General features: G+C 46.8%; 1 protein-coding gene across 6 annotated transcripts in view; it reads left to right on the plus strand.

Moving 5' to 3' along the window:
• The window catches only part of DLG2 (discs large MAGUK scaffold protein 2), an 895,737-nt gene that overhangs the window by 113,400 nt on the left and 767,121 nt on the right, over positions 1-15,216 (plus strand). For all 6 annotated transcript variants that reach the window (XR_014469831.1, XR_014469832.1, XM_083170304.1 and 3 more), the window contains exon 3: positions 7,868-8,013. Coding sequence is in view for 4 of the 6 variants with exons in the window: in XM_083170304.1 (XP_083026430.1) it covers positions 7,868-8,013 (146 nt within the window). In the remaining 2 variants the exon portion in view is untranslated. The remainder of the gene's footprint in view (positions 1-7,867; positions 8,014-15,216) is intronic.

Below are 15,216 nucleotides of genomic sequence, written 5' to 3' on the forward strand. Positions count from 1 at the left end.
CCAAACAAAAACCTCAAAACGTCTCAGCAGGTGGAAACATAGACCAAACCTGCAGTTTGGTCTATGTTTCCACCTGCTGAGACGTCATTGGGATCTTCAAGGGATCCATTTTTATAAATTGCACACCTTCCCTGAAAGGTCGACATCTGGAGTTCACAATAGTACTCATGGTCTATGTACCTATGGAATGTTACCCCTGATGAAGTCGTTTACGATGAAACGCGTTGGGTTGTTTCCGTATATTTGTTGAACCGAATCATTGACTCCTTACAGATGAAAAAAGTGCTTTTATACTGTGTTTTATAAAAAAATTGAATTAAAACTGTTGAACAGTGATTTGTACATTGTTACTACGGTTCTTCTTATTTGGTGGTGGAACTACATACCAGGGGCGCACTCTGTTTTCTTCTATCCATTCTTTTCCCCATACCTCCTCCACTAACAGAGGGGACTAACGGAGTTGCTGCCCAGCTAATATCCCTGTAGCGCATTGAAGGGGTACCTCTCTCTTTTATATATATATATATATATACTGTATATATATATATATATATATATATCTGTAACTTCGGGTAACAATATACGCTACCCAGTAGGACCTCTAACATCTATTTTCTGTCCAGTAGGACCTCTAGCATCTGTCTCCTCCAAGGCAGCGGCCATTTTTGGTGAGACATTTCTAGCAGTTTCCATAAGGACGGCCAGACCCATTCGAATCTGCAGACACCATGCAGCCCCACAGCGCCGGCTTCCACCGTTTGGGCTGCAGTGCCAATTATTACACCACTGGTGCCCCAGAATATCTCCATGCAGCCGTGTCCACTTCTATTCCTACACGACTGCTGAAAATACGCATAATGGGCAGGGGAAAGTGTTACCGGAAAACAGAGCCCCCTTTTACTAAATTAAACGTTGTGAATATTCTCCTAAAATACTGATGGCCATTTATGCATTAACAATGAGATCTACTTGGTTTTCTTTGGGGAACCATGTTGAAATGCAGGAAGGTTTCTCACTCTCCTATTGTACCGAGTGCCACGCGCTTAATTAAAAGTTTTACTATGGGGATTTAATTACTTATCTTGCAAGATAAAGAAGCGGCTTGGATCGCACAGTGGAGAGTTCGGAACATAGAGATACATTTACTTTAGCTAACAATTAGCATTCATTATAGACTGGTCATATTCAAAGCCAACGTAGATTGCTCTGCAGGAACACTTATCACATGTCAGTGTGAGGAGAGAATGCAGCCAATACATAATATTCACAAGACAAAATGATTACGGGCCGCTGTCACGTTATAATGAACATGTGGGGTATATATAAACACTAATGTAATATTGCAATGGCTATTTATCTAAAGCTAAGCTAAATAAGTATGTTCCAAATTAGTAAAAATGTGGAGATGCAAGGTAGGGTAGGTGTGAGGGTGTATTAGTGTATGTAGGGTAGGTGTGAGGGTGTATTAGTGTATGTAGGGTAGGTATGAGGGTGTATTAGTGTATGTAGGGTAGGTGTGAGGGTGTATTAGTGTATGTAGGGTAGGTATGATGGTGTATTAGTGTATGTAGGGTAGGTATGATGGTGTATTAGTGTATGTAGGGTAGGTATGAGGGTGTATTAGTGTATGTAGGGTAGGTATGAGGGTGTATTAGTGTATGTAGGGTAGATGTGAGGGTGTATTAGTGTATGTAGGGTAGATGTGCGGGTGTATTAGTGTATGTAGGGTAGATGTGAGGGTGTATTACTGTGGATAGGGTAGATGTGAGGGTGTATAAATGTATGTAGGGTAGGTCTGAGAGTGTATTAGTGTATGTTGGGTAGGTATGAGGGTGTATTAGTGTATGTAGGGTAGGTGTGAGGGTGTATTAGTGTATGTAGGGTAGATGTGAGGGTGTATTAGTGTATGTAAGGTAGATATGAGGGTGTATTAGTGTATGTAGGGTAGGTGTGAGGGTGTATTAGTGTATGTAGGGTAGGTGTGAGGGTGTATTAGTGTATGTAGGGTAGGTGTGAGGGTGTATTAGTGTATGTAGGGTAGGTATGAGGGTGTATTAGTGTATGTAGGGTAGGTATGAGGGTGTATTAGTGTATGTAGGGTAGGTATGAGGGTGTATTAGTGTATGTAGGGTAGGTATGAGGGTGTATTAGTGTATGTAGGGTAGATGTGCGGGTGTATTAGTGTATGTAGGGTAGATGTGAGGGTGTATTACTGTGGATAGGGTAGATGTGAGGGTGTATAAATGTATGTAGGGTAGGTCTGAGAGTGTATTAGTGTATGTTGGGTAGGTATGAGGGTGTATTAGTGTATGTAGGGTAGGTGTGAGGGTGTATTAGTGTATGTAGGGTAGATGTGAGGGTGTATTAGTGTATGTAAGGTAGATATGAGGGTGTATTAGTGTATGTAGGGTAGGTGTGAGGGTGTATTAGTGTATGTAGGGTAGGTGTGAGGGTGTATTAGTGTATGTAGGGTAGGTGTGAGGGTGTATTAGTGTATGTAGGGTAGGTATGAGGGTGTATTAGTGTATGTAGGGTAGGTATGAGGGTGTATTAGTGTATGTAGGGTAGGTATGAGGGTGTATTAGTGTATGTAGGGTAGGTATGAGGGTGTATTAGTGTATGTAGGGTAGGTATGAGGGTGTATTAGTGTATGTAGGGTAGGTGTGAGGGTGTATTAGTGTATGTAGGGTAGATGTGAGGGTGTATTAGTGTATGTAAGGTAGATATGAGGGTGTATTAGTGTATGTAGGGTAGGTGTGAGGGTGTATTAGTGTATGTAGGGTAGGTGTGAGGGTGTATTAGTGTATGTAGGGTAGGTGTGAGGGTGTATTAGTGTATGTAGGGTAGGTATGAGGGTGTATTAGTGTATGTAGGGTAGGTGTGAGGATGTATTAGAGTATGTAGGGTAGGTATGAGAATGTATTAGTGTATGTAGGGTAGGTATGAGGGTGTATTAGTGTATGTAGGGTAGGTATGAGGGTGTATTAGTGTATGTAGGGTAGGTATGAGGGTGTATTAGTGTATGTAGGGTAGGTATGAGGGTGTATTAGTGTATGTAGGGTAGGTGTGAGGGTGTATTAGTGTATGTAGGGTAGATGTGAGGGTGTATTAGTGTATGTAAGGTAGATATGAGGGTGTATTAGTGTATGTAGGGTAGGTGTGAGGGTGTATTAGTGTATGTAGGGTAGGTGTGAGGATGTATTAGAGTATGTAGGGTAGGTATGAGGATGTATTAGTGTATGTAGGGTAGGTATGAGGGTGTATTAGTATATGTAGGGTAGGTGTGAGGATGTATTAGTGTATGTCGGGTAGGTATAAGGGCGTATTAGTGTATGTAGGGTAGGTGTGAGGGTGTATTAGTGTATGTAGGGTAGGTATAAGGGTGTATTAGTGTATGTAGGGTAGGTATGAGGTTGTATTAGTGTATGTAGGGTAGGTATAAGGGTGTATTAGTGTATGTAGGGTAGGTATGAGGATATATTAGTGTATGTAGGGTAGGTATAAGGGTGTATTAGTGTATGTAGGGTAGGTCTGAGGGTGTATTAGTGTATGTAGGGTAGGTCTGAGGGTGTATTAGTGTATGTAGGGTAGGTATTAGGGTGTATTAGTGTATGTAGGGTAGGTATAAGGGTGTATTAGTGTATGTAGGGTAGGTGTGCGGGTGTATTAGTGTATGTAGGGTAGGTGTGAGGGTATATTAGTGTTTGTAGGGTAGGTATGAGGGTGTATTAGTGTATGTAGGGTAGGTATGAGGATATATTAGTGTATGTAGGGTAGGTATAAGGGTGTATTAGTGTATGTAGGGTAGGTATGAGGGTGTATTAGTGAGGGTAGGGTGGTAAGGGTGTATTATTGAGTGTAGGGTAGATGAGATGGGGGTTACATGTATTTGTACACAGTCCAGTGTACTGAGTGTTTATGTATTCTGCGGGTAGAAATGACCCATATGTGCGTGGCTAATGAATATTCAGCTTTCACCTACTGATTCTGATATTCCTGTACATGAGGATGCTGGTCACTGGCCTCACTATGCAGCGGATGTGTGCTACCTGCAGGCCTGTATGCTTGCTTGCCAGGCAGACGTATGATCTGCGTATTACAATGGAGAGTTGTACAGGGCTCATCCCTGATGCTTTCTGTTCCTTTTGAAGTAAGCTACTGGCAAGTTGATCTATTATCCAAACACATTGGAACGTTGTCTATTCCAGTAACAACAGAACAGTTTGGGGTTTTATACACGAGAAGGAAATGTGAGGTCAGTTATAGGTCACAGTCTCATTATTATTTTAGGAAGTGATTTGAATACCTGTAATTGTGTAACAGGTTCCCAACTACTTGTGATGTTGTATCTGGTCACAGTAATGCTGTGGACACACGGTTTGATTTTCACTATCGATCTTGACTATATAGTCGAAAACCGAAAACGCATAGTACATATTGCAAATTGCACCGTGCTATTACGCACCTGATCCTGATTCAGTCCTGATGCGCAGCCCCACGGCATCGGAATCCAATGTAGAAATAGACTGTGCAGCACAATTTCTACTATCTGGGAACCGGGGCCATGCTGCCCAATACAGCATGGGCCTCACTCCCCCCCGCTGCACCATCCCTCCCTCCCTCCCTGCCAGCTGAAGCAGGCACCCCTTCGGGTCCTGGCAGCCACTGATATCGAATGATATCGGTTGCCATCGGATCGGTCCTGTGTGCCCTGGCATCCTTGCAGGGGTGCCTCGGGTTTCTTACTACATATTTAAACCTAAAAATGACATTTAAACATAATTTATTGAATTCATATTTTGTTTCTTTAAATGGGCTCCTAGGTGTAGCAGAGGTCCAATAAGATGAAGTGACTTCGAAGATAATGCAGTTTCATAGGAATATCACATTTATGTAAAAGTAAGCCAGAGCTCAAGGTCCAAGTGTATGCCTCTTTCCAAATTAAGGGCCTAATTCGCAGCTTTGCGCTTCATTTTAACGCCGCCCGCATGAACGGCCGCCCCCTTCCCGCACGTCGATTTTCCAGCATGCATGCGATTGGACGTTGAGTATCAACACCCATTCGCAGCTTGTGTGCGGGGACAAAATAATTATTCGATGGTCACAGATCATGGAATGATTTTGCAGGGGCTTGCAGATGTAAGATACCTCTCTGGTGTTTTACATCTGTGGGCGCCCTGTGCAGGAAGCGGGCGGGCAGCTGCCGTCAGCTGCCCGCTCACGCGTCACCGGGCCACTTACGTTTTAATGGGAAAGCCCAGGAAATGGAGTGCGTTCCCCACCGCCGCCATCCCCTGCCCGCAATGCTAGGTGTGAACAGGACGGCGTACAAGCAGTTTGCCGCGCCCGCTTGCACCAAGCGTCTGCACATGCACATAAAAGTAAATGTGCAGTCACTCGTGTGCAAACACGCAGGGGAGCGTGGTGATTAAAATCACACCCTATGTGCAGATTGTGTGTCTCCTCTGCATGCCCCCCAACATCGGGGAAGAGAAAACATTCGGGTCCCGCACAAACAAGTCTGGATTGGCCCAATCATTTTTTTAAATCTTCATTTTTTTTTTTTAAAGTCATTATTCTATTTTTATACATTAATAATTATTTTGCTAAGGGATAGATAACAGGTGACAAGCTACAATTCTATTATAAAACATACACACACCAACTCCTATTCCAATTAAGTCCTCCCAGCAGAACGCTGTCATCTCTTTATTACCGCACCTAGATTTAACTTATTTACAAACAGAGGAGTATCTGACAGGTGCAGCCGCGTTTGTCACGTAAAATGCAATTAAATACACGCACCCCGACACCCTCTGCTTGCCCCTTTATAAGAAATCTTAATGTACCTGCAGTAGTCTGAATGGAAATAACAAATAAGTCATATGAATAGACGTCTACATCTTTATATAAATTGCCCAGATGCCAATTAGCGAAACACTGGGGAAGGCAGTATGCAAACAGGCAATTAGAACCGGCTAGATAGTTTTCTTCACCAGCATCGTGTAATGTTACTGATGCCCTTCAGTGCCTGCTGGAGACACTCCTTAATTATATGGTATTCAGGATCCTTGCCATGGGTGCATTTGGTATGCATTTGTAGTATAAAGATACTTGCTGAAGCAGATGCCCAGGGAGGAGACATTGCCGCTGTGTATAATGATGTACAAAATGCTGCGAATGCATATCCACGGGTAGGGCTAAATTATGCTAATTTTCATTATTTAGCCACGCCTCTTCTATACCGCGCCTCAGTTCCCTGTATGATCCTGCCCACTTCACTAGGAAGCGGGCTGCACCTAGGGTTAGACTGTAAGCTGTGGTTTAGGATAGGGATAGGCTGTGGTTAGAGATAGGCTGCAGTTAGGGATAGGAATAAGTTGTGGTTTAGGTTAGGGATGGGCTGTGGTTAGGGATAGGCTGTGGTTAGAGATAGGCTGTGGTTAGGGTTAGGCTGTGGTTAGGGATAGGCTGTGGTCAGGGTTAGGCTGTGGATAGGGTTAGGCTGTGGTTAGGGATAGGCTGTGGTTAGGTTAACTCTGTGGTTAGGGATAGGCTGTGGTTAGGGATAGGCTGTGGTTATGGCTAGGCTGTGGTTAGGGATAGGCTGTGGTTAGGGATAGGCTGTGGTCAGGGATAGCCTATAGTCAGTGCCAGATTAAGGTCCACATGGGCCCGGAGCTGAAATTCACAATGAGCCTTACTGTCTAAAGGAACACTGCACACCAAAGACATGTTGTACAAAAAAAGGGTTCTGGTATCACAAAGTGGCGTAATCACAAAAAAATACTCCCGATTCAAATTACACCAAAAGTAGCACAATCTAATTGTCAACAGAATTGCTGTGCTATATAATAATGCTGTGCTATATAATAATGCTGTGCTGTATAATAATGCTGTGCTATATAATAAACTGTTAAAATTTTGACCATGACAACTTGTTCTTTTTTTGTGTGCAACATTTTTCCCAGTGAATTCTGCTGCTCCCCAGAGGCGGCAAATGTAGGATCCTGGAGAGACTGTTATAACTATGGGAGCAGGGGTTGGACCTCCCGGATATAGAGGCCCATGGCTAGTACAACAGGGAATGGGCAATTAGCTAATGTCCTTTAGGTGCTGCCACACACTGGTCTGCATGTGACCCAGAACCATACACTTTTCTTCCCCGTCCTGCGGGGGCATGGCTGACAGGAAGGTGGGCTGGTCAGGGTGTGGCTGCATGATTGCGTCATTGTGGCTCCACCCCCGCTGTTCAGCGCTGAAAGGACAGGCATTGTTTAGCAGGGGGCAGGACCACAGTGATGCAATTAAGTGTGTCACGCCTCATCTGGTACTCATTGGTCCACCCGGTGGTGCCAAGAGGGGGCGAGTGGGTACTTTTTACCAAGACCCGGATCTGCTGGAGGGGCTGGGGTCCCGCTACCCCCTCCTGCGTTACAGGGAGCCGGGCAGTCGGGAGAGAGCTTACAGGCTGCCACCGCTGCAGCACAGCCAGTCTCCCCAGCTCACCACATGCCGCTCAGTGCCGCGTGCTGATATGGGGAGAGAGACAGCTGCAGCGGTCATGTATTTTCCCTACCAGAGGCCCTGCCCCGACCCAGTGGCGACGCCCCCTCTATTTTACCTGTCGTCACCCCTGGGTCCACCCACTTATGCTCTGAAAGTGGGTAGCCGGTAAAAGAAGGTAGCCTATCTAATTAACTAGAAGGGTGTCATCGTCCCCAATACCAATACCTGTATATGTAAAAGTAGTCACTGCACCTCATTACAGCCGTCACAGGCGACAGCCCGATTACAGCACATACAGTACAGTATATGAACGTGGAGACAGGAGCTAATAATATCTTCCATCTCTCTCTCCTGGCAGATATACAAGAGTTTTATGAAGTCACGTTGCTCAGCTCCCACATCAGCTGCGAAGAGAAGATCTCGGAATTGAACCATGTAGCAGAATTATGGGAGAAAAATCATTCTTCTTCCTGCGGCCCAGAGAGCGCACAGAAATCTTCGGAGGTACGGTAAAATACCGAAAATAAAATAAAATGACATTAACTGTGTATTGCTGAGGGTCTGACCGCTGCCAGAACCCATAGCCAGAGAAAGTAACGAGAAATGGAATTGTGATAACATTAGACAAAGAATGGCCGAGGGAGGGTTCTCGTCCACGGTGTCGGTTCAGTCTGTTACAGACACGTATTACGTGGGTACGTGGTTATTGTACAGTGGCCTGAGTTCCGCCTGTCAGATTCTACTTCACTTTTTAATTACGTGGAATCGACTTAGGTCAAATCTTTGCGTGGGATCCAGGAAACCAGGATTCCCCAGTGAAACCATAAATAGGGTAAATACTATTGGGGTAAATTTACTAAGATGGGATATCTAAAACACAAAAACAAACCAAGCTGAATCACCCCCTGAATCCAGTGTATAGTTGACTACTACCCTCACACCGTAATGCCCATTACACATCATACCAAACACTGTTGTGCCCATTACACATTATGCCACACACTGTAATGCCCATTACACGTTATACCAAACACCGTAATGCCCATTACACATTATGCCACACACTGTAATGCCCATTATATATAATACCACACGCTGTAAAGCCTATTACATATATTGTAAGTGCTGCTTACGTACATGTTCGTTGCTACAAGTTTCATTCATGATGCCAAGGGTTTCATATTTTATGCTCGATGTCAGGGATTGCATGCTCTGCGCCAGGGGGCTACATACACTATGCCAGGGGTTATATGCTCTGCCAGGGGTTACATGCTCATTGCCAAGGGGGGAGTGAGAGGTGAGGCCAGGCACTGGCAGGGTGAGCGATGAGGCCAGGAGTGGTGAGTTTGGCAGCCAGGTAGAGAACTGTAGGAAGTAACAGCGCAGCCCAGCGCAGCCCACCCCAGCGGCTGTATCCTATCGCAGTCAGAGCAGCAGGTCTGCGATATTTGAATCTCGCGCCAGCTCACACGGTCCGGCAGCCAATCAACAGCCTCCACTCCAGATTGGCTGCGCAAGCCGGAGCGAGATTTAAAATAGCCGCACTACCGACACCTGGCTTAAGTACCGGACTGTCCGGAGTAATCCCGGACGGGTGGTAACCATAGTAAGCAGCCTGTCTGTCACACTCTGGCCCACAGCCCGCAACCTGCGGCAAATACTGCATACCTCCCAACAGTCCCGATTTTAGCGGAACAGTCCCGATTATCAGGGCCTGTCCCGCTGTCCCACCCGCGGGCGGCAGTGTCCCGCGGTGTGGGGGGGCTGTTGGGAGTCCCCCCTGTCAGCTGCTAAGCAGCGGGGAATAAACGCTGTGCGCATGCGCACAGCGTCTATTCCCGCAGCCAGGGGGCTGGGGGCATGGCTAGAGGCTCACAGAGCCTCTGGGTCATGCCCCCATAGCTGCAAAATGGGGGCGTGGCCTCGCGGGAGAGCCGCGAGTATAGGCCATGCCCTAAATTAGACCACGCCCCCGAAAATTTCAACGCAGCAGCAGCGTCCCGCCTGCTGAGCTACCAAAGTTGGGAGGTATGATACTGACATCTCATGGCTTCACCCCCAGCATGCATTGCTACAGATTTAGCATGTCCTATCAGGAAATCTGTGGCAGGGCATGCTGGGAGGAGTAGTTCCGCAGCAGCTGGAGTACCACTTATTATTATTCCTTGAATATAAAGACTGGATTGTCAGCGAGCAGCATTCTGCCTGTGTGTGACAGAGACGGGGGTGACCTCTTCCTCTGCCTGGCGGTCTGTTTTTATTAAAGGCAGTATATGGGCCAGCGACATCTCACTCCAAAAAGAGGCGAGGAGGGCGCCCGCCAGCCCAAATAAACCAGACCTGGCCACATTGGGGTAAATTTATATGGAGCCTGATTCAGATCTGCTCGCTAGGCGTATATTCGCTGCCTAGTGAGCAGTTAAACGCTGCCTGCCACCCCACCGAACGCCTGCCCCCCCCCCGCCACCCATCTGCTCATTTTCACACTCGCCACTGCATTCGTTCCAGTATGGGCGGGCAGGGGGTGGACGCTGGGGACCTGCAGGAAACCTGCGTCCACTCCCTGCCCGCCCATACTGGAATGAACGCAGTGGCAAGTGTGACAATCACGCCCGGGGTTTGCACATGTGCATATTCGTGCATGCACACACCACGGCAATCAGATGGGTTTGCAAATTCCGCCCGCTCCGAGGGGTCTGAATCACCCCTTAAGATGGTTCTAGTGAAGATGAAATGTTGCCCATAACAACCGATCAGATTCTTTCTATCATTTCTCTATTGCATCGGACAAAATCTGATTGATTGCTATAGGCAACGGCACCTCTTTTAATTTTTAGACGCTTTAATAAATTCACCCCATAAGCTCCACTTGCATTTAATGAGATGCGATTTTTATTAGGGTTCTGAAATCGCACATTATCGCATTTTCCGAAAACGGGAATAAAAAAACGACTATTTAACGGGATGCGAATTTGCGGGTGAAAAGTGCGATATGGGGCGATTTTTAGTCATGAAAATGTGCGGTTTAAAAAAAAAACTGCGTGGGGTCCCCTCTCCTGAGCAGAACCGACCCCGGGCTCAAAGAGCCGGTCCGGTTTTAAAAAATTACGGGGCAAACCAAATAGGGGTCCCCTGGATTTTTTTAAACCAGCACCAGGCTCAAGGGCTGGTCCTGGTCCCCTAAATATGGGGGACAAAATTAGTGGGTGTCGCCCGTATTTCAAGAACCAGAATTGGGCTGGTTAAATGTGTAAAAAATAGAACAAAGTCATGTGTATTGTTGTGGAACTATGAGTCCCAGCAAGCCTGCACCGCATGCAGGGACTTGGAGAACCACAAGTCCCAGCATACAGGGCATTAAAGGGCCCACTGGGACTTGTAGTTCCACAACAGTACAAAAAGTGAAAAAAACCACAGACACATACGAACAGTAAAACTTACATACAGCAATCATCATACATATACTACAATCATCCAATCATACATTGCCTATGGGTCCACTGATGGCCTCCATGTAGAATCCAGTCATAATCACACGCTGTCTTCTGTGCTTGTTCAGCTCCCCACGAACGCTGTTCACACAAGGCGATCTTCTGTTTACATCTGTGGCTCCGCCCACAGACCAGGAGTTTGGGTCGCCCACCAGCCAATCATGATAGGAGAAATTCCAATGCCCGATCATGATTAGCTGGTGGGCTGGCCTAACTCCCGGTCTGAGGGCGGAGCCACAGATGTAAATAGAAGCTGGCCATGAAGGAATTGCAAATTTGCGAGTTGTATACTTTTTAATGGGAAAACATCTGGATGCGAATTGAAATGTGTTGAAAAATCGACAGGTCAGAATGTGCGATTTTCGCGGCAAAAAAAAGTGAGATTTTTACCGCAATTCGCATCCTTTTAAGTTAGCGATTTCAGAAACCGGAGCATATCTTGTGTGTTTTTGTACTACGTATCCTATGGATGATCATTTAATTGCATCTCTATGTAACTGGTCTGTAATGAGGCATTCTCACTGAGACATCCTGGAGACACCCAAATCCTGTATGGCTCCCCTGGATGCCTGGGAAAATGGGCAAGTTTATTGGAGTCCCACACAGAACTCTGCCGTGGCCTTCTTCATAAGTTGGGGTTCAGATAGCTTGATGGTGCGATGGCCACTAAACCATAACATTCCTCCCGGGGGCCGGGCAGTGGCATCCAGGCAGCGGGGATCTGGGTAGCGGCGGCTGGGAGCTTGTAGCGCTATTTGCCGGGCCGCGTGGCGCTGTGTGAGGGATCCGTCTTAGTGTATATGTGATTATTATGGATGCGGTAGCCGGCGATGTTCAGCAAAGTGGGGCGGCGGATGTTGGATCCCGCCCCGAATGTGACAATGGTATCACCCCTGGCGGACAGATAGGGGGCGAGAGCACAGCTAGATGTATACAGTTCTGCATGTGGGTGAATATTCTTATTGTTCTCTGCATGCACTGAACCAGCATTTACCACAGATTTCCCTTCACCATTACATTATAGCCTTCTATATAAGGGTATGGGTCATTGAGTCGACCACTGAAGGTGGACATGGCTTAGGCGACGTGGCTAAGGTCCACAGGGTTGGAAGCTACCACGGAAGGACTTTGACAAACCATTAAGAGAGGACATGCAGAAAGGGTGGACGAGGACCCACTTTGATTGGCAGGAGTGTTAATCTTGGTTTAGATTCCACAGAAACAAGCAGGGATGCCACCAGAAATTGTGGGTCCCAGTACTGACAAAATAGGCAGGTCCCCCGCCACCACCCACACACTGCCCCATAGACACACACATGCTCACATGCTGCCCCATAGCCACACACACACACACACACACACACACACACACACACACACACACACACTGCACCATCCCACACAGACACTGATGCATAGCCTGACATGGACAGACAGTCACTGCCCCATAGTGCGCCCCCTCTCCCCCACACACACACAAACACAGACCCTGCTCCATAGCAACACACACACACACACACACACACACACACACACACACACACTAGAAACTCCAGTCCCTACAGCTTACCATTCTGGGTACTGGATCACAGCAATCCATGCATTGTAATGGAGCCTGGGTGGCAGTAGCACTAATTGGGACCCTCAACAAGCTACTGTGGATGGAGAGTCAGTGGTGGATCTTGATTGGCTGCTGGTCCGCGGACCCTATTGATTAGCGTCTCACACTGAATTAAAAATACCGCCGCCACCATCTCTGTCTCTCCATCCATATTTGTCTGCCGGTGTTCCCGATCAATTCTGCTGCCACCCTGACCCCCTCTCTGTCCGGCCAGGGACTGAAGTCCCGTGGGTCCCACCTACTGTAGATGGTGGCCTTGGACACAAGCCAAGCACCCTAGTTCATCCATGACCCTGCACCACCAAGTTACTGATCCCTAGGGAAGGGGGTGGAGCCCCCTAGGTAGCGGAGCCCACTGGGAATTTCCCCTGTATATAGGGATGGCCATCGTTGCCTTTGCCATCGATGGCTGCCATCGATAGCAAAAGCGCAACTGGCCATCGATGGTGTATAAGTATGCAATGGATGGCCATTGATGTTTTTACATATCGATGGTCATCCATTTGCTTTGAAAGATTGGCCTTTTGGCCAAACAAAATTCGGGGGCGGGGCTTTGTGGGTGTTGGGGGCGGAGCTATGCTCCGTTTCCCAGCACCTTGATGAAAAAATAAAAACGAAACTATTCAGTTAAGCCTGACATCGATGGTGCCAAACCATCTGGTTCTCCCCCATCAATGTCAAAACTATTCAACATCGGCAGTACACCATCAATGATTTCTAATCATCGATGGTCGATGGCCATCATTACCTGTATGCCTATTGGCCATACCCACCCTGATCAAACCCTCCAAAACTTTGCACCCCATCCTCTCGCCACACTATTCCATAATCTACAAACAATATCATTGGGAGCTTTTGCGCAGAAGAATAACAGAAACGCCGATGGTCCGTGGGGACACTTTTGCACGTTAGTAAACGATTCTTATTAGTTTTTTATCATTACTATTGTTATAGCATCCGTATCTCAGCGCGCATTTTTATTTATTGACACCGCTAACAGGGTTCATGCAAAGTACAAAGGGAATAAACACATAAGACCTGGGTATGATATTCCAGTTTACCAATTAAGACAATAATGACAGATCTTTATTCTCCGAGCGCTGAAAACGCCTTCCCTTTTCCAACATTTGTGCGGATGAATAATTCATTGCTACCTATTCATAAAGCAGATACCGCTGTTAGCTGTGCGTGGCATCTTCTTTGTATCTCCCAGGATCTCTTCCTCATCTGTATCCATGACAACAGCGATATAACCGTAATAGCAGGACATCAGCCGCCTGTTTGACTAACGGGTCACAAAAAAGTCAGACACATGTAAGCTGTAATTAAGTCAAACAACTTGTACATTTTCATTGCGTTTCGCATTTTTTTTCCAGTGCAAAGCTGCTAATTTTGTATGCAAAACTCAGCCAGCGCCAGTCGTGTCATTCTACGCCGCGTATCACCGGCTGCAGGGAAACAAGTGTTTGGGGGTACTGAGGCTCGTGAGAACTCTTACGTCCAATCAGGGCTGGAAATCGTCTGTAAATTAAAGATCAGGCTGTCAGGATAGCACCGGCCCTGGGAAAAGGTTAGCAGTGTTGCCCTTCCATTTAACTTACTTGTTTTTTTCCTTGTTACGGAATTATACTTTAACTCTTTTGCTGTTTCTTGTCGAGAGTATAGCTGGCCTTTACAGTACCCGCAAACAGATTTTGGGGGGTTATTCTGGTTGGTTGGCTTGGATGTGAAGTCATGTTCCTTGGGAGTTAACCAGATCCCGCCTCGCGAATGGTGGTACGCAGAGCCGGCCCTAGCCTAAATGACGCCCTAGGCAAGATTTTGACTGTTGCCCCCTAGCACCGCCACTAGTTCCGTCTCTGACCCTGCTCCCCTTTCCCAGCATCATCAACCCTCATCATAGCAGTCATCATTTTGGTGCTCCTACCCGCAATATTTTAAATAGAAACAGCGCACCCATTCGGTGCAAGCCCCAAACAGGGGTGTGTTCTTGCTGGGAAGGGGCATGGCCACACAATAGTACTCTGCTGGGCAGAGGAGAAGAGCTGCAGCTGCTGCTGTCACTTAAGGGGACGGGGCCGGGGGCCCCCACTGGGCCCTTCCATCAGACTTTGGCCTGGGTAATTTGTACCCCCTACCCCTTTTTCTCGGCACCCCGGATAATACCAGACAGTAATGCCCCTTACACATGACACACCTTATTAATGTCCTTATAACCATAATGCCCCTTACAAATAATGCCAACCTTTATTAATGCCCTTCATACACATAATGACACACATAATCCCCCTTACACATATGTCACACATTATTAATGCCCTTATACACATGACACACATTATGCCCCTTACACATATGTCACACATTATTAATGCATTTATACATGACACACATAATGCCCCTTACACATATGCCGAACACTATTGCACAACCAACCCACCCGCAGACAGGACTCGCACAGCCGCTAACAGCCTCACTCACACACACAAAATAGGCATGCTGCATATCATTTTAATCAGCAGAAGCTGCTGATGCCCCTAGGCATTCCAAATGCCCTAGGCAATTGCCTAGTTGGCCTATGCCTAAGGCCGGCTC

The sequence above is a fragment of the Crinia signifera genome, chromosome 2, assembly GCF_055691185.1.
Source record: "Crinia signifera chromosome 2, ASM5569118v1, whole genome shotgun sequence".
Classification (NCBI taxonomy): domain Eukaryota; kingdom Metazoa; phylum Chordata; class Amphibia; order Anura; family Myobatrachidae; genus Crinia; species Crinia signifera.